This window comes from Rhododendron vialii, chromosome 2a (assembly GCF_030253575.1).
Source record: "Rhododendron vialii isolate Sample 1 chromosome 2a, ASM3025357v1".
Taxonomy (NCBI): Eukaryota; Viridiplantae; Streptophyta; class Magnoliopsida; order Ericales; family Ericaceae; genus Rhododendron; species Rhododendron vialii.
The window spans coordinates 35411056-35435145 of record NC_080558.1 but is presented as its reverse complement, the minus strand read 5'-3'; the positions used below and the strand labels follow the sequence as shown (position 1 = coordinate 35435145).

At 38.3% G+C, this 24090-nt stretch overlaps 1 protein-coding gene across 4 annotated transcripts in view; it reads right to left on the bottom strand.

The window, feature by feature from the left end:
- Nucleotides 1–9412, bottom strand: part of LOC131316174 (uncharacterized) — a 35053-nt gene extending 25641 nt beyond the window's left edge. For 3 of the 4 annotated variants that reach the window (XR_009197022.1, XM_058345455.1, XM_058345454.1), the window contains exons 1-5: nucleotides 9001–9409; nucleotides 5309–5443; nucleotides 5135–5161; nucleotides 3969–4062; nucleotides 3393–3436 (exon numbers count right to left, since the gene is read on the bottom strand). Coding sequence is in view for 3 of the 4 variants with exons in the window: in XM_058345455.1 (XP_058201438.1) it covers nucleotides 3393–3436; nucleotides 3969–4062; nucleotides 5135–5161; nucleotides 5309–5443; nucleotides 9001–9135 (435 nt within the window). In the remaining variant the exon portion in view is untranslated. Of the gene's footprint in view, nucleotides 1–3392; nucleotides 3437–3968; nucleotides 4063–5134; nucleotides 5162–5308; nucleotides 5444–9000 lie in introns of all 4 variants that reach the window. The other variant, XM_058345456.1, reaches the window with a different exon arrangement.
- Between the last annotated feature and the right edge of the window lie 14678 nt (nucleotides 9413–24090).

The following is a 24090-nucleotide window of genomic DNA, read 5'->3' as shown; positions in this document are numbered from 1 at the left end:
GCTTGAAACGATTGCTCCTTGGTGGATGGATGCTTCAAAAACAGTGGTTGATGGCTGTTTTGTTTGGGAAATCTGAGGTGTTTGAATCGGTGAAAGGTTTTTGGAGTGTGGAAAGGCCTTTGGTGGTGTTTTGATTTGAAAACTTGACTTTGAAAGCTTGTTTTTCAACTCTCTCTTTAAAAACAAAGTTTTCTGCAGGAAAATGGTTTCTTTCTCTCTCTTTTCACACAGAAAATCTCTTTCTTACAAAATGGCTCCCTCCTCTCCTTCAAATACAAGGTATGTATTTATAGGAGTTTTTTGGGCAATCTTAAACTTTGGTCAAGGCTTGGGAGACCCAAAATGTGGTCTTGAAGCAACAGAAAGCGCCTGCTAAGCTGTTGCGCAGGATAGCATCCTGCAGAAAGATGCCTCACAGACTTGCCTGACAATTGCAGAGAATCTTTGACCTGAGCGCTCAAGAGTGGTCTTAGGTGCTCAAGAGTGGACCTGGGCACTCAAGTCAAACTTGAGCGCTTAGGTTTGACCTGAGCGCTCAAGTTTGACTGCACAGTAGACGAAACTTCGTGGGTCTGCCCCGGCACTTCCAAACTCCGTTTCGCACGTGGTTTAAGCGTTGAAAAGCTAGTTGAGTTAACTTTCAAACCCAATTGGTTTCGTTTCATTATCATTTGTACTTTAAAAGATGTGCCCATTCTACCCTCAACGCATCGGGAAATAAGTTATTTTGATAAAACGGACTTATCTCCCTCTTCTAAAATTGGCCCGAGGCCCGCCTTATATTGATAAAAAGGGGTTTTAAAGTACTAAATGATAATGTATGCTAAGGTTGTTTTGAAGAGTCTTATTCCTTTGTTTTGAAAAGCAGAAGGAGCAATGTTTCTAGCTTTCAAGGATGTTTCAATCTATTTCATCATCAGGGAGCTTAAAGACACTTAGAAGGTCTAAATTGGGGTGTCTAAACAATCTTAAGTGGTAGCAATTTATACGTTAACATGGCCGAATGTGCCATTTTCCTCCTACCTATTACAAAGGACAAATAGCCACAAAAATTCCCAAGACGGAAAAAAGTCCAGTTACTTGGGATTTTAAGAAAGAAAGAGTTTCCACCTATGAAGCACCAACACCTCTAGAGGTCGACGTATCGCAATGTCGGACACGGGGACACAGCGGGGACACGTATGGGACACGCCACGTGGCGTCCCATAATTTAATTTAAATTTTTTATGGGGACATGGGGGGGCACTGATGGGGACATAGAAGGGGCCAAACTGTAATTCTTTTAAAAAATTTGGGGCCAAACTGTAATTTTTTTAAAAAAATTTGGGTCCAAATCGTAATTTTTAAAAAATTCTGGGACAAACTATATTTATTTATATATATAAATAAATAAATATACACATGGCGTGTCCCCCGCCGTGTCCGTGTACCCATTTTTTTAGGAATTCCCGTGTCCGTGCATCATAGGTTTCCACAATAGTAAAATACAATGAAAGAATCTTCGGCATAAAAGCAGACTACTTTAAGTCACAGACAGAAGGATAAAGTCCAATGATGATAATTCTTCAATTAGAAGAGCAGTGGTGCAAGAGGGGGCATATAACCTTGATTCTAGGCTTCTCACTAATTTGTGCTTGCCAACTCATGATCATACAATAGCTTAGTTGTTATTTTCTTCTCTTTTATAAGTTACCAATATACTTCCTTGGTGAAGTATTCAGCTAATGTGTCCAACTAACTTTATATCACTTACTGGTCCTAGAAAACCCAAATCTTGTCTTTTATTGGATTTCAAAGATTTGCATGACAAAATTATCATAAAATTATGGTCCTCCTCACCAAATTGATTGTGTATTGTGCCCTCTTCACCAGATTGATTGTGTATTGTGATGTACTGGGCATCACTTCAATTTCAAAAAAGAAAGCATATGTTGCTCATACAACATGGTGACAACCAGAAAAAGAAAGCAACAAGTAGCCCCGAAGTGATAAGATGACAACCAGGGAAGACTTGGCTACAAGATGCAATAAAAGCATATTATTTGTTGTCTTTTGGAGTAACAAGATGTCAATCAAATCAATAAAAGTCGCCATAACTGTTCACGCAATAATAAATTGGGAAAACTACAGTTAACCCCCTCTAACTAAGCTTCACGTGCACTTTGCCCCCTCTAACTTTTTGTTTTGACACTCAACCCCCTCTAACTAACTGAAATTCAAACGGTCATAACTTCTTCATCTGAAATTGAAAACATGCAAATTGTATATCGATTTCGAGGTCTTGAAGTCAGCTTTCTAATGACACCAAAATCATATCACGATTCAAAGCACACAGAAAGTTATGATCAAAACGGTCTTTCTGTCTACCAGCCCTTACTCTTTTGATCATAACTTTCTGTGTGCTTTGAATCGTGATGTGATTTCGGTGTCATTAGAAAGCTGACTTCAAGACCTCGAAATTGATATATAATTTGCATGTTTTCGATGTCGAACGAAGAAGTTATGACCGTTTGAATTTCAGTTAGTTAGAGGGGGTTGAGTGCCAAAAAAAGAAGTTAGAGGGGGCAAAGTGCACGCGAGGCTTAGTTAGAGGGGGTTAACTATAGTTTACCCTAATAAATTTAACATCTGAAAATGTCAATTGCTTGTTTCACTTGATGTGTTCAATACGTACACCGCAGAATTGAAATCAGTTCAAGGTAAATGAAGCTAGTGATACCATGCTCCAACTAAGAAACCATTACAATATACATGAATGATTTTTAAGGAAAACATAATGCAATCAACGGTAATTATCGTTATGGTGAATATCTCAGCTATCCCAATGAGCATATCCGCCGGTAGAAGTTTACTTCATCCAAGTTTTTCCAATAGTGTACATATACTAAGTCTGGAGGAAAAAGGAACAAAAACCCAGTGTTCACAGAAAATAGAAAGACAGCTGAAAATAATACCCGCCAGAAAGGATTATGCTTATTCAACCAAGTTAGAAACAAAAAGTTTGTCTTATAAAGCTTTAAGGAAATATCGCCAATGTTAAGCAGGATCATTATCATGAATTGCACAGAATTTCAGCAACTAGCTAACTGGAGTGGGCCTCGGGGAGGTATAGCATTTGAGTACCAGTTGAGAAACAAGTTCAAGGGTAATACTTGATAAACGAAAAGGGGAAAAGGAAAGAAGAGGTTCACATCTGGTATCAAAAATATGAATTATCTACTTGGTCAAGAAACGGTGGAAGAAAGAATACAGGTAGGGAAAATCGTGAGAGAGAGAGAGAGAGGTAAAGACACGAAAACAAAAACACAGTATCGAACAAATGAAATCTCTTCACAGCCATGAAATTTGAAGCATGAAAAATAAAAACTAAACATATATTCACAGGAATGTACCTGCCATGTGGGAAATTCATGTGCCAGTCTTCGAGCAAAGGTTCCTGTTAGATTAAGAAGTTTAACATTACTTTATATTCATTCCTGAAAGTTGATATCATCTTCAGAAACATCCAATTTTTAGAACTTTTCAAACAATCTCTGCCAAAGAGGTTTTCTAATGCTTGAATTCAGGAAATAGATTTAGAACAGATCTCACAAGAGGGCAAGGAGCAAACTCATTCCCATCAAACATAAAAATGATGTAAATCAGTAAATATACCATAAATGACTAGTAAAACTAAAAACTACAAAGTTAAACTAACATTCATAAATTCAAATGCCATTAACAAGAGATCAATCACTTTTTACTTCATAAAAAACAAAGAAGAAGACAGATTTGTGAGCATTGCGCTTGCACAACAGAAATAGTTGACAGTAGCTAATTTCAGGAATATCGGTAAGTTGAGAGTATGGTACACGGGGAAGGTGAACGTATTTATCATGGAATCTATCTTAAAAAGTTGGGGAGAGATATGAAATGAGGATTGCTTTTAAATAATCAAACAAGATAACATAGGAAAACATAGTACCCACCCCAGTTCTTCCTGCAACCTAGAATGCCATGAAGGAGAACAGCTGTTGGTGGTGGATCACATACTGACTTGTCCAAGATATAGCTCCATCTTACCTGTGCACCGATAGTTTGCTTTCATAAACGAGTCAAATCAAAATGGGCAACAAGAAAGTTTGCAACACTTTCCGCAGTAAAATATCTTTCTATGTCACATGTTCTGCATATTGACCACAAGATTACACACATCCCACTTATAAGTTCGATCAGGACACCTTCAAATTTCGAATGCACAAGTATGCTAAACCCAAAATACCCAATGTGTCAGAGCACATACACTTTTCTCTGCTTGCCTAATTTCTTTCTTCACAAAATTATCAACGCTCCTACCTTATGCATGATTAACAAAGTATTGAGCTATGCAGGTGAGAAAAAGCTTCTTTCCGACTTCCAAAGTCCCGTCGAGAAGTTTCACTTAACCTTTTCCATGCTTTAATTTAATACGTAGGGTGATGACCAAAAAAAAAAGTATGACCATACATCCCAAAAACAACATATGAAAACTGGGAACATTCTAATCCAACGGAAAGAGATGGAGTTCAACCATGCAGCAGTTTACATGTTTACCAACATCAACTGTCGCCCAATCATGATCAACTAATATATTTCCATCCTTCGTTGTTGCATACCAGAAACAGTACTAAAAGTAATCTAATCAAATCATATCAATAGTGAAATCAGTAAGCTTAAAGCCATTTGCAGCTCATTACATAGACCTTCCCCAGAAATATGACAGAATTAATAAGCAATCTGACACTTGAGTCTATGTAACTTCAATAAAGCAGTATTATAAAGCTGCGTGTCAAAAATATATTATACATTTGAAGGCATACCAGACAAGTCAGCAAAATTGTAACATCTGAACTTTCTGAAAGCATGTCAACAAGGAGAAAAATCTTTAAGAGAGAACTATACGCTGACAAGTATGCTGGAAACCGGTGAAATCACCACGTGAAAGCTACAAACCATGCAAGAAAGGCTATAGAAATATGTTATGCCTCAGATATGTCAAGAAAAAAAGCTCTAGGATATTGGCAGCAGAACTGTATTTCTCTTCAACAAGGAAAATGCAGAAGATGAAACTTAACTTTCCGAAGCACCGAAAAAAAGGGAGAGAGATGAGACTTACATGTGCTCCCTGAACAAGATCATACGCCTGCATTAAGAAATATTTAAGTAATAGATAGAGAAACTCAACTGACAGACGGAAATACAATTAAAACGAATCAAGCTTCCCCATGCCTTTGCAGCTTGACAATTCTTTTTTCGAACTGGAATAACATAAACAGGAAGTTTCAATTACCAGGATATCAGAAGGCCTGACAAAATCTATTCCACGAGCAAGATTTTCATCTATTAAATTCATCCGGACTTTTGGGCCTTTGGCAACCTTCCTTGAATAATTAAGAGAAGATGGGAAGATGTAGTATATACCATCCTGCAGCAGATAAAAATAGAATAAAAAATCACGACAGCAAGATCAACATGGAGTATCAAATAACTGTATAACCAATTCATTCAATTAGTCTACACAAACTGGACTTTGTATTGTATTGTTTCTTAATCTCATGGTTAGAAAAACCATATCCGGCTGTTCGTACTTTCATTAGGAATAGCTGTTCTTAATGGATGCATTTTCGACAGACAAGAACTTGATTCTTGCAACTTTGAAAGCATTCATGATCCCTAATAAAGTAAAGCAGAATTAGAACCAAAATACAACAAGAACTTGTTTGCATTAGGTTCTAGAGAGTGTTGTGTACTAAAGTTTGATGGTAATTCAACTTAGGGCTCTGCTTCAATTAAGCTCATTGGAGTTCGTATTCGAGGGAAAATGTAAAGTAAGTTTCGAGTAAAATATGTCAGAGTACAAGCTGAAGAAGCACAAAGTACAAGAGAGTGAAGCACGCAAAGCTGTACGGTTTGCACCGGTTTGTCTGGTTTTGCTCCTTTTTCACAGTTCGAAGGGAGAACACCAATTATGGGTTTGCTGAAGAAGCACTATCTTACAAGATGTTAGTCTGCAATGTCACGGGGTTTTTATATTCTGCTGCTTGCTGGAGGCCATTTTCTGGTTCCCAAGCTATGCTGCGCAACTATAAATACAAGCCTGACGAAAACCAAAAGAAGCTCGGAGAACAAAAGAAGATACTAATCCTACTGTCCTATCAATTTATCTATCGATGTACTCTACGCATCAATCAGCTACATTACTAAAGCTCGTCTTATCATCTTAACTGTATTAACACAATAGAAGATTGCAGTGAATTCAAGTACCATTGATTCAATACACAACCATCCATGAAAAACAGAGATTGCGGATACTGTCATACTAGCAGCACAAACGCTAAGTTTGTGAATTCGACAACTGGGGCATGTATATTCGATCAGTGTTTGGGTTGTACGTTGCACTCCAATTTTACTCATGCTAATTGCCCACTTACACCTGGAGAAGGCCCCAGAACACATGCCAAACACAAGTCACTATTGTGGACATACACGGTGATCTGAGTTCAAATCCAGGGTTGTGACTTATAAGGGAAGGTTGGAAGTAGGATCCTTCCCCCCTCTCAGGACTCTTACCCACCAACAAACCCATGGTACCCCTGTGGGTGGACATTCAGGCTCTGAAAGAACATACGAGAAAGTAGTGAGGTCCTTCTACGACAAAAAGACGGAACAGGTGTACAAAGTAGTGGCTGACTGTGAAATGTGGGCCAAAGAAACAAAACTGAAGTCTGAGACCATACCCATGCCTGGCTACTCCAACCCGTACCAATTCCTAATGGGATAAGGACTGATATATCAATGGACCTTATCGAAGGCCTACCTGGGCTACCCCTCTCCAACTAAGAAAAGGTTATTGTTGTTGTGGTGGACAGGATTTTCAAATATAGTCATTTCATGGCCTTACCCCACCACTATTCTAGGGTCAATGTTGCTTCAGTTTTCATGAACACAGTGCTCCGACTTCATGGAATGCCCTCCCCTAGTGTTTGATAGGGATGTTGTGGTTATCAATATCCTTTGCAGGGACTTTTAAGACTTCAAGGCACTACTTTGTGCTCAAGCTCACCATATCACCCCAAACTGATAGACAAACTGAGATTGTGAATAGGTTCTTGAAGGTGTATCTCAGGTGTATAACAGGGGACAAGCCTTAGGATTGGGTTATTTGCCTTCTTCTTGCTGAATGGTGGTTCAACACCACTTATCATTCCTCCACTCAGGTAACCCCTTATCAGGTTGTGTATCATCAACCGCCTCCTTCTTATATCAACCACATTCTTTGGTTTTCTGATGAGGCTGTTGTGGATCAATAGGGGGACATGATACAGGCTACTTCTTCTTAAAGAGCATCCCAAATTCCCAATCAAGCTTAGAATTGCATGAAGCAAATGGGTAAAAAGCAAAGGACACAGAGATTCCATGTTGGGGATTGGATTTATCTGAGTTACAATCATATAAGCAGTTCTCTCCACAGTTCTATGGCCCATTTCTAGTTCTTAAAGGAATTGGGAACAGGGCCTACCATTTGGGTTTTCCACCACCTACAAAGATTCATCCAGTGTTCATGTCACTTAGGTGAAAAGAACTTGGGAAGCCAAGTGGGATCTCAGTTTTTGGTGCAGCAGTCTAATTCTTTTCAAGAAGATGTCACTTGGGAGTTCTACTATGATTTGCTTCATTTGAGTCTTGTGGTCAAGGCTTAATTCCAGGGGATGGAAATGCACAGGAATACGTCTGTATGAGTTACCCTTGCAAAAAAAAATTATTTCTTCTCGTTTCTTTTTTCAATTTTGGCTATCACACCCAACTTACCCACATCCCCACCTCCCCCACAAATCTCTCTACCAATTTCAACCAAACAGAAAAATCCTAGAAAAATAGGAATGAAAGTTTAGATGCTTAGGAAGTCTGCTGCACGGATTAGTGTATTTATTTGTTCTTTTATTGGTCGATGCGCGGGTTGTTGGGAATGGTCCACCCATGTGGAAAATGTGGGGCCATTAATTTGGAAGCCTTTTTTGCATTGGAAATGATCTTTAGCAGAATCCTTAACAAGGAGGAATTCATTACGGGAATAAGAGTCCTTTCCTAAATGAAATTCTCATGGAAAAGGAATTACAAGGCAATGGGAAGCCTTGGACGTCAAGGCTTGGTTTTTACTCTCCGAGCAAACAAAGGCAGCAATCTACTCTATAAATACCGAGGTGTGTTCAGGATTTAAGGTGGGTGAGAGAGATAAAGAATTGGTGAGAGCAAGAGAGAAAAATATAGTGAGAGTTAGGGAGACATAAAAAATATTAATGAGCGAGGGCTTGAGAATTAATATTTTTCTATCTCATTGTACTTGATCAATATACTAGAATTCTCTTTTGTTTGTGGAGTAGGTATTGAGACCGAATCACATTAAATTCTGTGTTCTTTATCTTTTCTTTGTGATTGTTTAATTTTGTGGTGTGCTTCCATTGTGGTGGGAAATCCCAACACGGGTAAGCTGGCCTGATTAGCTGAGTCACAAAAAGTAAAACAAAAAATTGCATTCGTTTTGGGTCTCTAGACCCACCCACCCCTCTCCTTGCGCACGGTTTATCTCTCCAGTTATTACTCTCATTTCTCTACCTATCTCTCTCCACTCATTATCCCAAAACCAAACCAAACCAAACAAACAGTCATGCCCCAAATTGCTTCTCCTACATGAGAAGTCGTGCAATTTTCGAATCCAAAATTAAAATACTTTAGTGCATAATTTCTTGAATATTTTTACGCCAAATTGAAGAACAAGTGCTTTAATTTAATCTAAAGAAATTTCAAATGCACAGAAGAATTTTAGTTTTATCCAAAACTTGCACCATGTTTTCGTACAAGACAAGTAATTTGGGATGGAGGGACTATTGATAAATGACAGGACTAAAAATACATGAACAATGCTGCTAATCCGACATATCTTGCGAGTGTGTGTGTGTGATTGTTGAACTTTTGATATTTTACCTCAGACGGCCTGGAAACCTTCAAATTGCGATTGATCCTCGCAACGGAACCGAAGCCCAAACGCTTCTCTGTGCCGAAGGGAACCGATAATTGCCCACCAACTCGAGATGACCCAAAATTTGGGACCAACGACATTTCACCGAGGGACAAAGATCGAGTCCCTTTCGACCTATGTTTCTGTGATTTCTGACCCAATTGAACAAACAATGACGGTAAAAAAAATGAAGGATTTCGAATGGCGAAAGCTAATCGGCGATCGTCGAGAGAATGCGGGACTGCCAGAGCGGCGACGAATTGCAGGAAAACAGGATTGGAGGTTTAGAGATGTTCGGAGAGAATTTGAGTGAGCAAGGGTGGCGGAAATAACGAAGCATGCCAATAGTTCCCCCCCCACTTCCACTCGTGTTGAACGTTTTTTCTTGGAAAAATTACAGGCAGGAGGTGTGGACGGGCCTTAATCACCATTTTGACGGTGTCAACTCTTCAAATTACCAATACATGGCACCTGCAAACAATATCATCAATACATGGTATAAGATAATAAGCATGATGAGACTGCACAAATTTTCCCTTTTGTTTAAGACGACACTGTTCAAAGTCCCATTCCCTTTCCCTTTTCCTTCTCTCCTTTTCCATTCTCCAAATATACGAACGATCTCATTCCCTCTCTCTAGGGTTTGCTCCGGCCTTCCCCTCCTCTATGCTCCCCACACACTGAAGACTTGTGCCTACTCTCTTCTTGCGAGAGCCGACCTTATTCCCCAACTCTCTCCTTCACATCTGTTTGAATCGTCTACCCCGAAAACGCTGCCTTCAATCGCCCACGCTTCCAACATTTCCATCTCCAGTTTATCAGGTTAGTTGAATTGATTCCTAGTGTGCATAGAACACACACACACACACACACTCACTCTCTCTCTCTCTCTCTCTCTCTCTCTCTCTCTCTCTCTCTCTCTCTCTCTCTCTCATACGTTGGGGGATTAGAAGCATGTCAGTAGCAATAGTATTTATGAATGATTTAGGGTAAAAATGAAAATGAACCTGCGATCTTTGTCTCAGTTTTTATTTTTGTGAGAATTTGTAATCGTTATAATTCAGGTCCCTAGATTCAATGGGAAGGTATTAGAAAAAAATGTTGTGATGATATCGAAATCGTAAAACTACTATCAAATACCATGGCAGCTTGTTACATTTGGACTATTTTATAATTTTGATATGAGATGAACCGGAAAGAGAGAGAGGGGGGAGAGAGAGAGATGCAAAACAAAATTAGAGAGGGAATTTGTAGCTATTTTAAAAATCATACCTGAGAAAACCAACGTTACTGTTGGGTATTTGATTAGGAAGGAACTAAGAAGACAAAAAAATGTATGACCATTGGTGGAGTGTGCATGGATAAGTCAGCTCTAGATTTTTTGGGCGAAAAACAGTGAGAAAGTACCCAAATAAGTTAAATCAATAAACAATTCTTTGGTTTCTTATGGAACATGTAGAAACAATTCTGATAAAAAAAAGAGAGAAAAGAAAGGAAAGTTTGAAATTATGCTACCAACTACTATGACATTTTACTACTATGACATTTTATCAAACATGTAATGCACTAAAAAGTGGAGATGGGAAAAAATATCTGCAATTTAAAAACACTCCAACATAGGATTGAAAACAGTAGATTTAGGAGAAAGAAATGGGTAATCGACGGAGCTTACCTTAGGGCTTTCGATGCTAGAGACATCGTTGGGATGGTTTTGGGCGGGGAGCGCGTCGAAGGGGTTTGATGGCAACAACAATCACCTCTCTCTCTCTCTCTCTCTCTCTCTCTCTCTCTCTCTCTCTCTCTCTCTCTCTCTATATATATATATATATATATATATATATATATATACACACACACCTATAGTTGTTGTAGCGTCAAGGCCAGAGCACAGTTGGCCGTAAATAGAGGCAGGCAAGGAAGGTGGGGGCGTGGTCTGCTTCCCAAAGGTTTTGCTGCAAGCTTGCGTTGTCTATGTTCTTGTGTCCAGATTTGGAGAGAGAGAGAGAGGAGCCACGGTTGATGTGTGAGCTAGTTTATTTATTTTTATTGGGTAAACGTGTGTGATTATTTGTGCATGGGCAGTTATTGTGTTTTTGTTATACGAATTTGCCATTGAGAGTTGGGTTAAGAGTTATACAACTGTAAGGGTATTTGAGGAAAACAAAACAGGGCTTCAAATGGGGAGACACCAAACTAGTGCTCCCCTTTTATATGTATATATATGCGTAATATATCATCCCTCACGTTTTTATCCCTTGTTCAAGCTTTGCGCTAAGCTAAAAGATAGGCCTAAATTTTTTAGGGTTATTTACCTAAACACCCCTTAACGTTTATCCGTTTTTCACGGACACCCCATTCACGAATTCTCACTACGGCCAGACCCCTTCATTAAAGTTTTTTTTCCTGTTGACCCCTTCTGTTAGCCTTTCGTCCGAAACCGTTACTTTTTTCACCAAAAAGTTGTACAATGTTCCGATATTGCCCTCGTCCTTAACCCTAACCCTAATTTTTCCCCCAAAACCCTCTTCCTACTTTTCTTTTCCCCCCAAAATCGTGAAAACCTCCCCAATATCACTATTTATCACTAGCACTCCCCCCAATATCATGAAAACCCTCCCCTCCTCTCCATTTCTTCTCCATTTTTTCACTCTCCCCTGCAACTCTCTCCCCCTGCCAACTCTCCCTACAATGTCTTCTTCTCCCCATCCCTGGTCTTCTTCCATTATGAGCAATGCACTAAGCAGCACACCAGAACATTTGAATGTTCTGTATGGGTGCGGAGTAAGGGCTTCTTTACGAATACCTCTAACTGAACCTGTAACACCCCGTCCCACATCGAAAGTCTACATGGATGGTCTTGGGCATATAACAAACCTTGTGGGCTACTACTAGTACCTTGTGCTTAAGCTTTTGGGCCATGTGATGTGGCTTGTGGATCAAAATCAAGGTATTGGACCATTAGTCTGCTTGGGGCGTTACAGGTGGTATCAGAGCTATCCATGTACACGACCATGTGGGCCTTGGCATTTGGTTTGATTTGGTTGTTGGTTTGATTTGTATTGGTGGATTATAGTGCTCAACCCCTCGCGAGGGCGCAAGGCTATAAAGTTGGGGAAATTGTAACGCCCCGTCCCACATCGAAAGTCTACATAGATGATCTTGAGCATATAACAAACCTTGTGGGCTATTACTAGTACCTTATGCTTATGCTTTTGGGCCATGTGGTGTGGCTTGTGGATCAAAATCAAGGTATTGGACCAGTAGCCTGCTTAAGGCGTTACAGAACCGAATGTGGGTAGGAGATTCCTAGGATGTGTGAACTATAAGGTACTAATTTTATCATTTACCCTTTATGATATGCTCTATGAGTCAATTTTATGTATTAATGAGTCCATTTTATTTGAGAAATTTAATTTTTAGGGTGACAATTCTTGCAAGTTCTTTGATTGGGTTGGCCACCCAACACGTGAGAGAGGGAAGGAGTTCAGGAACTCGATAGTGAAGAAAAAAATGGATTTGCTGAAGGATGTTGAAGACCTGCACAAACAGATTATTGATTTAAAAAAGACAAAAACAGAAATAAAGGCAGAAATCTGAGATTTGAAACAGAGGAAAAATGGGTTTAGACTGGAGATTGAACAGTACCAAAAGATGGAGGAATGGTTTGAAGTGAAGATCAATTGTATGACCAAAAAATTGAAGGAGATGGAAGATGGGTTTACATTGAAGATGGAAGAGTGGAAGATGAAGGAGGATTGAAATGCATTGGAGATGGAAGACCTTGAAACAAAGAATGAGGAGTTGATGTTGAAGATAGAAGAGGTTGAAGCAAAGAATGAGGAGTTGAGGCTGAAGGTAGAAGATATGGAAGCAAAAAATGTGATTTTCAGAGGTAGGAACAAAATAATGAAAGAGAAGATTGAGTTAGCTAATTTGAAGGTGAAATGGTTGACTGCAATTGTGGTGATTTTAGTTGGCATAGGGATTGTTTATTTGGGTGGTAAAGGATGGTTGAAGAAGAAGATGTTGGCATTACCTTAGTTGGCGTATGCGTGTAAGTTTAGGGTAAGTTTGTGTTTAGGAGGACAAAGTGATGTTTTTTGTACTTAATCCATTGTACTTATCGGAATGGTGATGGCAATGACAATGGTAATGCCTTGTTTTTATTTTGGTAATGAAAATGATTTGAATGGTTATGTGTTTAAGATTTTTGTGTTTAAAAGACCATGACCATATAACTCAAAACCTGGCCATTTTACTCAAGACTTAGCATTTACACTTGTGCAACATATGGCCAGTGTATGAACTAAAAATTTGGCCATATACAAAACCTGTGCTGCAAAGCAAATAAAAGTAGCAGAAAATTCAACAGCAACAGCAAAGCAAACAACAACATAATCCTATTACAAACTAGTAGCATTATCCCATTACAAACGAGCACAGTCATAAGTGTCCACAATCTATTACAACTTGTTCAAATTGTCCACATCTATAAGTAGTGTTTAAAAGTCTCAGTCATTACCCATTATCTATTACAACTTGTTCAAATTGTCCACATCCAAAAAATAAAACAGTGGACAAGCATGTCATTAATTAGTCTCATTAGTCATTATCCCTAACCATTATTTTACTGGGTTGATCCCTTAATGGATCCTTTGGTGGCTTGTGATGAGAATACACCATCTTTAATTTTACTTCTTCCAGCCAAGTTGACTTTGGTGACTCTTCAAATAAAATTTTTTCCCATGCCTAATCATGGTACCAGTTTCAACAATCTTTGCACCACCACTTGTTCCACCTGTTCTTGTAGCACTATCTCTATCACTCCTTGAACCACCAGTTTGAACAGCCCTAACACTAAAGTTGGCAACGAACACAAAACACAATAACACGACACGAACCAGACACGAAGTTAACGGGTTAAGGTTGAACATTTCTGACACGAAACACGAAAATGACACGACTCGAGAACACGAATTCTAAATGGGTTGGGTTCGGGTTGAACACGCCAGACACGAAATTGACATGACCAACACGGTTACTAATCTATGTCATCCACAAACATGAACATATATATATATATATAATATATGGTATATTTGTAATTCTACATAGAGTTGGGCAACAGACACGATATATACGACACGAACCGAACATGAAGTTAATGGGTTAGGGTTGAGCATTTCTGACACGAAAAACGAAAATGACACGACTCGAGAAACACGAATTCTAAATGGGTTGGGTTCGGGTTGGGTGGTTTGAGACACGAACCCGACTGACCCGACACGAACACGACCTGATACAACCTGTTACCCAGGTCTACCTGACACCACCAAATGTTGTACTATGTGTGGTTCTTGCACCACCAGTCCCCACAACACTTTCACCACCAATTGTTGCACTAACTATGATAAGGTTTCAATTGAAATACAATTACAATATGGCTAGTGTAATAGATAACTATTATTGAAGTACATAAATAAGGCCAATAATAGAGAATTGTAATGTCAAGTTATGACAAATTATGTCACTACCTGTCAGTCCTCTTGCCACTCCCCTCCCTTTTATCCTACCAGTTCCCACAGTCCTTAAAGCACCAATGGTGCCTATGACACGGATACAATAGCAGAGGATACAATGAATGGGTTGGTACAGAGGGTAGAATTGAAATACAATTCAGAAGGATACAATTGAAATAGTGTTCATTACCTCTTTGTCCTCTCCCACTGCCACTCCTCTTGCAACTCCCTTTTGAGCATTTGATAATCCTCTTGTAACTACCCTTTGAGTAGTAGTAGCAGTAGTTGCAATCTCTCTTGCCACTCCTCTTGCAACTCCCCTTTGAGCATTTGTTATTCCTTTTGTAACTATCCTTTGAGTACTACCAGCACTAGTTGTCTTGCCACTCCTCTTTGAGCAGTTTCCAATCCTCTTACGATACTTCTTTGCACTCCCCTCCTTTTGGCACTCCCCTACCTCTTGGCATTCTTTCACCAGTTGGAATCAAAGGACAAGGTGATGTTTCTCTTGTCTTAAGTTGCAATATAAAAACAAGTACAAAATCAAGTTAAGTCAATATGTTATAAATCAAACATCAAAAAGTACAAAATAAAGTACATTGTATAAGATTGACAAACCTTAGGACTTGTAGAAGATTGACCAACCTCAAATTTGCATGTCCTAGCATTATGGCTAGGTTGGTTGCATTTTCTACACTTGGACACATTACCTTTGTTAATCTGGATAGCTAAAGATTCCTCTACACCTTTCCTCCTTGCCTTTTTGGGTCTACCAGACTTCCTTATATATAGTGGAGGCATAATGTCATCATATTTTGTACGAACCCACATGAATTTATTTGGGATTGGGTTTATGAGATAGGCATAAGAGTTCCTAAAAGTTTCAGTTAGGTAGTATGGAGAAATAAAGTCTTCAGGTTTTCTCATAGCCTTGATCATTGCTGTACAAGCATGCCTACATGGTACTCCAGACACATCCCATTTTCTACATGTGCTTGTGTACAAAGCAATGTCCACTATTCAGGACTTGTAAGGTGAGCTTATTTCAAACTTCATTGTAGAACAGTACATGATAGAATATCCCCTTGCATTACAGTTCTTGGATATGTTAGGGCATATGTTGGTCTTAAAAGTATTACAGTTCTCTCAACATACCTCTGTATAACATACCTCCTAAGACCTTCCATCATGGTTAGAATGGGTTGGTCTCTCACCTTTTTAATGGCATTGTTGAAGGACTCACTCAAGTTGTTAACCATTCTATTGGTCTTGGTCATTGGACTGTAAAAACACCTTACCCAATATTTAGGTGGTTCTTTCAAAAACCACTCATGTGCCTTCACATCAACTGCCCTTACCTCCTTCATCTTTGCACGAAACTCAGGTAGAGTGTAATCACTTGCTGCCCCCCACATAAGGTCCTTCAACTCCTTCTCTTTATGCACTTTTTGGAAGTTAGAGTACATATGCCTCATGCAATACCTGTGCTCCACACAACGGAATAACAGATCCATACACTATAACAAAAAATGCTTTTAATAGCATGCAAAAAACACTATAGTAGGTAATAGATAGCATTCCGGAGAACGCCTTATTAGCCCATGCAATTAAAAGTCTTAACTTTCTATAGCGTTCATTGCCCGCTGTTAAAAACTTTCTATAGCATTCATTGCCCGCTGTTAATAAACTTTCTATAGCGTCTATTGCCCACTATTGTATTTTGTACCTTTGATAGCGTTTTTTGCCTGTTATCTTATTTCTTTTTACATCATGCAATGAATGCTATTAAAGGTAAATAATAGCATTTTCTGAACGTTATCTTAGCCAATTTTAGCTTCTTCTTTTTTTAAATACTACAAATGCCAATATACTAGCATTTTCATATAGAAAATCTGCATTCCATTCAACACCAAAGTACATCCAAACGTGATACAATTTCAATGTAAGATAAATAATTCAACCGAAGATTCATTACAATAGCTTGAAGAATAATTTTTCAGCACAAACTACATTTAAGAGTTAGACTAATTACATTAAAAAAAACACTAATGTAATCTCTCTTTCCCGAAAATGTAATCCTAAACTAGGCAGCCATCTCATTGAAGTACCCCAATTCTTTGCCCAAGGAGATGTTGTTTATTTGAAGCTTACTTTTTTGCCAAGTTTATACCATTTTGCTCCCAACGGCGAACACGTACCTGTAAATATAGAACTATTCAAAGTAACCCAATAGATATAGTAAAAATTATTCACAAGAAAAATAACTTTAAAGCAACATAATGTTTGCAGTTAGAACAAGAAGAATATGATGGATAATTGTCAGCAAGAACCAAGAACAATCTCAGAAGCAGCCATACCATGACAAATTGGTGAACGACATATACCAATCCGTGCGCGATTGTGGAACATAACTATTCATATGAGAAAACTATGTAAAAAGCTGGAACTTCAACCACACGTATTTAACTACCAGCCGAGCCACTTAGCTATTCAAACACATACATTATTGATCAATGGTGGTAGACAATGAGCATAGTGCTCCTGCAAAAGATAAATGACACCGGTATCACTAATCATCCCTATTAACCAAATGGGTTAGAGTTTTGTGCGCATGTCGACATACACAGTGAGCGAGAGCAGTTCACGTTAACCTATTGGGATATAGTCATTCACTATCATCAATGTTCAGATCCACATTACACCAGTACCCTCTAAGTTGCACTTGAACTACCAATTTATCAAGGAATTTTCTTATCAATTAAGGTTTAGCAGAAAAATGAAAAGTGGATGAACTTATGACAAAACAAAGAAAAGGGATAATAGCTATTTATAATAATCGTAGAGCATTCATAGGAATCTCCACTAAACCACTCATAACTCAAAGCTATCAAAAGTATAATTTGTTGTAGTGTTTAATGAACTAGCAAGAACCAGCAAAATATATGGTAGAGAAAGACACTGAAAGAACAAGGGAAAGAAAGCTGATTGGGAATCAAAACTTGCAATCAATAGAAGCACCCCAATTGAGAAGACCAGATTCTCCCTATTGTATCAGATGCTATATGTGAAGTATTCTTAGAACATGGTTCTGTTTGCCAAATTAGTAGCTTAACTGTGTTTTACCTTGATTTTCATGGCTTAGATATTACTGTGTTTGCCAAAGTGCACTTTCAGTGCACTGAAAACTACAGATTTCAAGCCCAGATTTGAACCAAAAATAAATGTTTTTGTTGAACCAAAGTGCTGGTTTTTGTGCTTCATAACACGGACTGAGTATGCAGCTAGTGTGTCAAGTAAAATGCAGCAACTGTGTCCACCAAAGTGCATTGAAAACTGTAGATTTCAAGCCCAGACTTTAACTCTTGTTATGGAAAAGGGATTCACACTTTTTTCTTTCTACAATAACAAATACAAGATTAGGAAGTGTAAAAAAACTGCAATAACAAACTAAAACAATCGAGATACTACCATTTCTTTAGTCAACTGTGCATATACCTTGCAGCTCAGAGTATGCGGGAGTTGTCTCTTTCTCATCTTCTTAAAATCGTCACTTTTCTCCAATTCAATCATAATATTAAACGGTATCCATTCTTCGATAACAAATCACTTTCTTGCTAATAAAAATTTTAAACTTATACCAAGTTTCACATAACTTAAACTCTTGACTAGTCTTTTCCTTCACAAAATCCTTCCAATCGTGGACCGATTTGATGTTATCGGGCTGGAGTTGCAACCTTTCTTCCTCATTTGAAGCGTTTTTTACGTCGCTCACTAATCTTGACTTGGAAGCTCTCCAGAGTCCACCCATTTGCTTAAAGACCTGGTCCCTCTCCCATTCTTTGTCCAACTTGAATCTTACCTGCAATGTTATTTCTGACACAAGTGAATTTCTATCATTTACACTGCCACAAGATTTAAATTTCAGCATTATGCTATAGCTTAATTGACTGCCATAAGACTTCTGCCATCCCACTAGGAAGGTATCTCCAATCTTAAGTGTATATGGTACAATCTCTCGAACTAGAGGTCCTAAAAAAGAAGATAATTTCACTGATCCTTCATCGACTGCTTAACCATTGTCGTCGAACAAGACTTGAAGTCGACTACTTTCATTCACAATAATGGTTTTCAGCTTGGTTGGACCTCTTTTACGTTTTTTATTTTGTGACACTTGTTCAGGAACTGCAGGAGTTGAAAGAGAAGGTGGTACCAGCTCTGATAGTACTTTAGGCATGTTCTTATTTTGTGTTGGACCTGTTGGTGTTTGTTTGCTACACAACTCACGTGGTCCATCCTTAAAAGAAGAATAAAATAGGTATTAGACCATGCGTTGATACATATATCTTATAAGAGTAAGACTTTGATATGGCCATAATCAACACTATGGAGGAACTAAATAGTCACATATAAATATGATACTCAGAAAAGTGAGTAAACAAATACAAATCATGTTTAACCAATAAGAACTACAAATGCAAGTTACGCATATGCAAGCTAAAATGCATTTTCCCACCTTGGTATGTACATAATTCACACTAATATACCCTCAAAATCTCCTCTAACGTTAGTTATCCCGTCATCATCATTGTCGTCAATGATCAGACCAAGTGTTGAAACATCTTGTGGCCTACAAGATGTATCCGATGTTTCTTCGTACATATCGAAGTCATAATTTCCCCTAGGAGGTTCCTTTAGTACAACATATTAATTCAAAATAGCCAATAAGTACCAAGTTCACATCATAGCAGCATCACAATGCATCATCACCTACAGGAATATTAGTTTCTCTCACTGTTAAGGCTTACCCCTTTGATTTTCTTTTTCTATTAAAATGTAATTGTTACCATTATAGCCATATTCTAGAATGGACCACGACCAAGCAAGCACCACTTAATTTTCTGGAAGAGGATTCAACTAATAGTTTTGGCTTGGGGGCGTGCCCCGCGACGCTTTAAGTGTCTTTTTAGCCACAAATGACTGTTTTGGCCCACAAATGATAGTTTTGTACACTACAAATGATAGTGTTTTTTTTTTCCACATGAATTTGCAAAAAGGGTAGCATGCAAATCCTTAGGCGGCCCGAATAATAATCAGATGAAGGAAACATATAAAACCAACAACAATCCTGCGTTTTCTAGGCAAATAGCGAAGGCCCAATAGATGACATAAAAATCGAATTGATTATTAAAGCCCTAGCCCATATTTGAGCAAGAATCAAGGAAAAACTGAACTGAACCTGTTTAGGGCTTCTCTGTTCGATGGCTCTTTGCTTCAATTGGTGCAATAGGTCACAACAGTTTGCTTCTTTCTGTGTACGAATAAGGGATCGACAAGAAAAAGAGAGAAAAAAGAGTGAAATCATAGAAGAAGAACATTTCATTGAAGAACAAAAGAACATTTGATGGAAGAACAACTCAAGATTGAAACCCTTGAAGAACCGAACTCACGCTGAAATCAAATACAAACTCACGTAAGTCTAGTAGAGCCCATAAATATCTTCTACACATAACAGATAATGAACATGATTAGCAAGAAAAAAAAATACTCTTTTCTAATTAGAAAACCACCCAAGCTGACTTCATTTGAATTCATATAAATCAGCCGATCAGAACTTCATTAACAGGGAACTATGAAATCAACAATATACTAATATAGTTCATTGAGGCATATCTACAAACACAAGGAAGCACTTGTAACAAAAAAACACACATTAGCTGGACTATGATGGACACAGATAGCACTAATAACTCATCTTGTTATAGTTTATTAAACCCATGACTCGATTCCATTTCCTAATAATCCTAACCAATACACCTAAGAAATGGGCAAGGGATTGGAACTGGAACAGGCATCTGAACCCAAACCAGTCTCAAAGCAGGGTAGGTATTACATCCCTGCTGCAATTACATGGGCATAGGCAGAGAAATTCTACAGCTTTGGTGTTTTGAAATGCACAGATTGATATAGACTGCGGGAAAATGCTTGCCCAAGAGTGGAACTTGTGATCTACTTTATTTACAGAGCCATCCCCAAGTACTTTAAGTAAAACAATCCTTAACCTGCCGTATTTGCCGGAGCATCACTAAAGCAGGAAACCGTCTGTCGACCTCCCTTGATCCAGCATATGTGCACGTCAGAGAGTAGATCACAAAAGGCAGCTGAAAGAATAACAAAATGGTTCCCAAATAAATGAAACAGGGAAACAAAAAGAAGCACCAAGCATGAAATTAAATTTGGCCTGCAAATCTAAGATACCATAAGACAAAAGGCCAAACAACATGCCACCAGTTGAAACTTTCTTGACACTTAGCGAACTGTGATCTGTAATATTCTTCTTCTTCCACATCTAGTCATAGCCAAACCAGTTGAAACTGCCACAAAAATATAGAAGGAAAACTTGATATCATACGATAACCAGAATTGCTGATGCAAATGGTTACATTGGTGGCACAGAGGAAAGACCTACAGTTTTTGTAGGAGGTGCAGAATCTGATGCCATGTCCTTTTAAGTGCACCTTAGCGGCAGCTGTTTCTTTATTTTTTTCTAACCAGCAACGAGGATATATAATCAAAGGAGATTAAGAACATATGCAATACAAACTTTCAACCAAGAATAATCAAGGAGTCATCATGAAATTGGAAGTAAAGAATAAAGAATCAAAGCAACATGAACAACCTAGGCCCAAACATCCGAACTTATGCAGCTCATTGACGCCAAACTCAATCGTCCCTTCATCAAGAGGGTAAACTAGTTCACAAGAACAATGTTGCAACAGAACACCAATGAGGCCCTACAAATGAGCATAGGGTCCAACATAGAAATCCAAATCATCACATGAAGCAGCCTAACAATAGACCAATTAAGACCAATTCAACCAAATGACACCATAATAAACAAGTGAGGAAAGAAGAGAGAGGTAACAAAAGCAAGTTACAGCTAGCAATGATAAGAATATCGTTAAAACACTAAAGCACAACAGAGAAAAAAGACCTGTGTTCCCTGACCAAATTTTTAAACAAGCGTGTTTCGATAACATGCTTTTGTGATTGGGTAAGCCGCATTAAACAAGAAAATTAGGTTAATCCTACTCCTCCTTCAATGCGTAATTGAAAAACACATAATTGTACTCCTATTATCCTAACAGTGTACACCCAAAGATACTGCTACTAACAAAAATAGGTCAGGCATATGCAAAGTACAACCAATTCTGCTTGAGTGGTACACAAAATTATGATCCACTTTGGAACAAAACAAGATCTAGTTGAGTTACCTCAAATCTACATGCATCATAAAAGCTGAAAGAGCAAGTGAAACTACACAAGTTACTTCATAGACTAAACACGACTTTGCTCGTCATATTTCAAAGTCTTGAACAAGTCAATGTAGAGTGTCATTTCTTTGACAACTTTTTACCTACCTTATATACAATAATGAAAGATTAAAAAAAGTGATTACATGTTTTATGTTGCACTTTAAGCTGTACGGCAGCGTCCTGGATACATAAGTGTGAATATCTGACACGCGCAAGCCCGATTTTAAACCCAAAGTCAGAGAAAACAAAGTCTTTTTTTTTCTAGGTCCTAAGTCAAAACAGAAACCCAACCGTTCGGAGAAAGCCAAAAAGCCATATAAAAATTGACATAATAAACCCAAAGTCAGAGAAAACAAAGTCTTTTTTTTTCTAGGTCCTAAGTCAAAACAGAAACCCAACCGTTCAGAGAAAGCCAAAAAGCCGTATAAAAATTGACATAATACTAAGCTAGTGTGCAAAGAGTACTATAAAAAAGAAAAATAGGCAACGCATATAGATAAATGGTTGATTAATCATAGGATGGGTCTATTCTCGTGAATCCATCAAAAAGGTGAAAAAATATTGTCTGTTTCTTTTTTCAAAGCCCTAATCCACCCTAGCCTTGTATCTGTGCAAATCCTTAGATGGTTATCACTTTTCACAAACTAATACATGCCGATTAAAACCCTAGCCTTGTATTTGGGCAACAACTGAATGAAAAAATCAAATCAAACCTGGTAAGAACTCTCCGAGCAATGAATGTTTGCTTCAACTGGTGCAATATTACCGAATATTGCTTTGATTCTCCTCTGACTATGGAATGAGGAAGCAGAAGTATGAAGAAGATAAGTCGATTAATAAGAAATAGAGGTTAATCGGTCGGAAATTAGGAGAAATAGAGAACATGGGACAAACCTGTTCCTCTAGATTAAAACCCTAGAATACCTAAAAGATCGATCCATTAGAAACCAGCACCAGTTCGCACAGAAATCTTGCAGCAACTTGCACGAAACAATTGGCAGATCTGGCGCCTATAGTTTTGGTGGAACCGATTGAAATTTTCAAGAAGGGCAGAGTGCGATTTTGGGGGCAACGATTGGCACCTATAATTTTGGTGGAAGCGTGGAATGCTGTTTTTCATTTTGAGAAAAAAGAATGGAACGCTATTGAACAATTCCGGAACGCTATAATAAATTAGGGCGCGAGCGTTCCATTTAGACCTAATGGTTGAACGCTATAATTTCCCCTTTACAATAGCATTTAAAAAAAACGCTATTAACTTATGCTATTAAAAGCAGTATTTGTTGTAGTGATAGACTTTGTAAATCCCTGCATAAGAACCACAAATTACAAGTGGATATAGACAAATAAATGGCTTAAGTAATTGTTAAAATGTGTATAACAAACAACATGACACTTACCTTTTGTCTATCAGAAATAAAAATCCATCCTTTATCCTCAGGCTTACCAATGACATCTGTGAGAAGTTCAAAAAACCAAGTCCAACTGTCCTTTAGCTTAGATTCCACAAATTGCCATTACAATGGGGTACAATTGGTTGTTACCATCTTTCCCAAGAGCATGCATCAATTGCCCCCAAATGGACCTCTCAAGAAACAAGCATCCAAACCAATAATAGGCCTACAGTTGCCTACAATTCCTTTGGCTTGAGCATCAAACAGAACAAACATCCTCTGAAAAATAGGGTTTCTATCTCGCCAAGGTCTATCAATCTTAAGTTTTGCACAACTTCCAGGGTTCTCATTTCTTATGATCTCACAATAGTCCCACAATCTATGGTATTGTTCACCATGCGCCCCATCCACCATCTCTATAGCTTTCCTCTTAGCCCTATAAATTTGCATATCTGAAACATCCAACATCCATTTTCTCTTAACATCATTTTGCATTTTGCATTGCTATCACCTTCCAATTAGGGTCATCACTTATCTCATTCACATACTTGTTGGCCAACCACTCTGCAGATGCCCACTTGTTTCAGTAAACCCTGGGACAAGTCACTACAACAAACTTGGGTTTTAATAGCATAATCTTACAGCATTCTTTAAAAAATGCTATAATAGAGTTGCATGTTGAGCTTAAGATAGCGTGCACAGCACTATAGAGGAGCAGGAGACTTTTGACAGTGTTCCAATAAGTCAATTACAGCGTTCACCAATAATAAAGGCGGCAGTCTCAATTGGGGGAAAATTTTAAGACGCCAAAAAAATCACTCAGTGGGAAA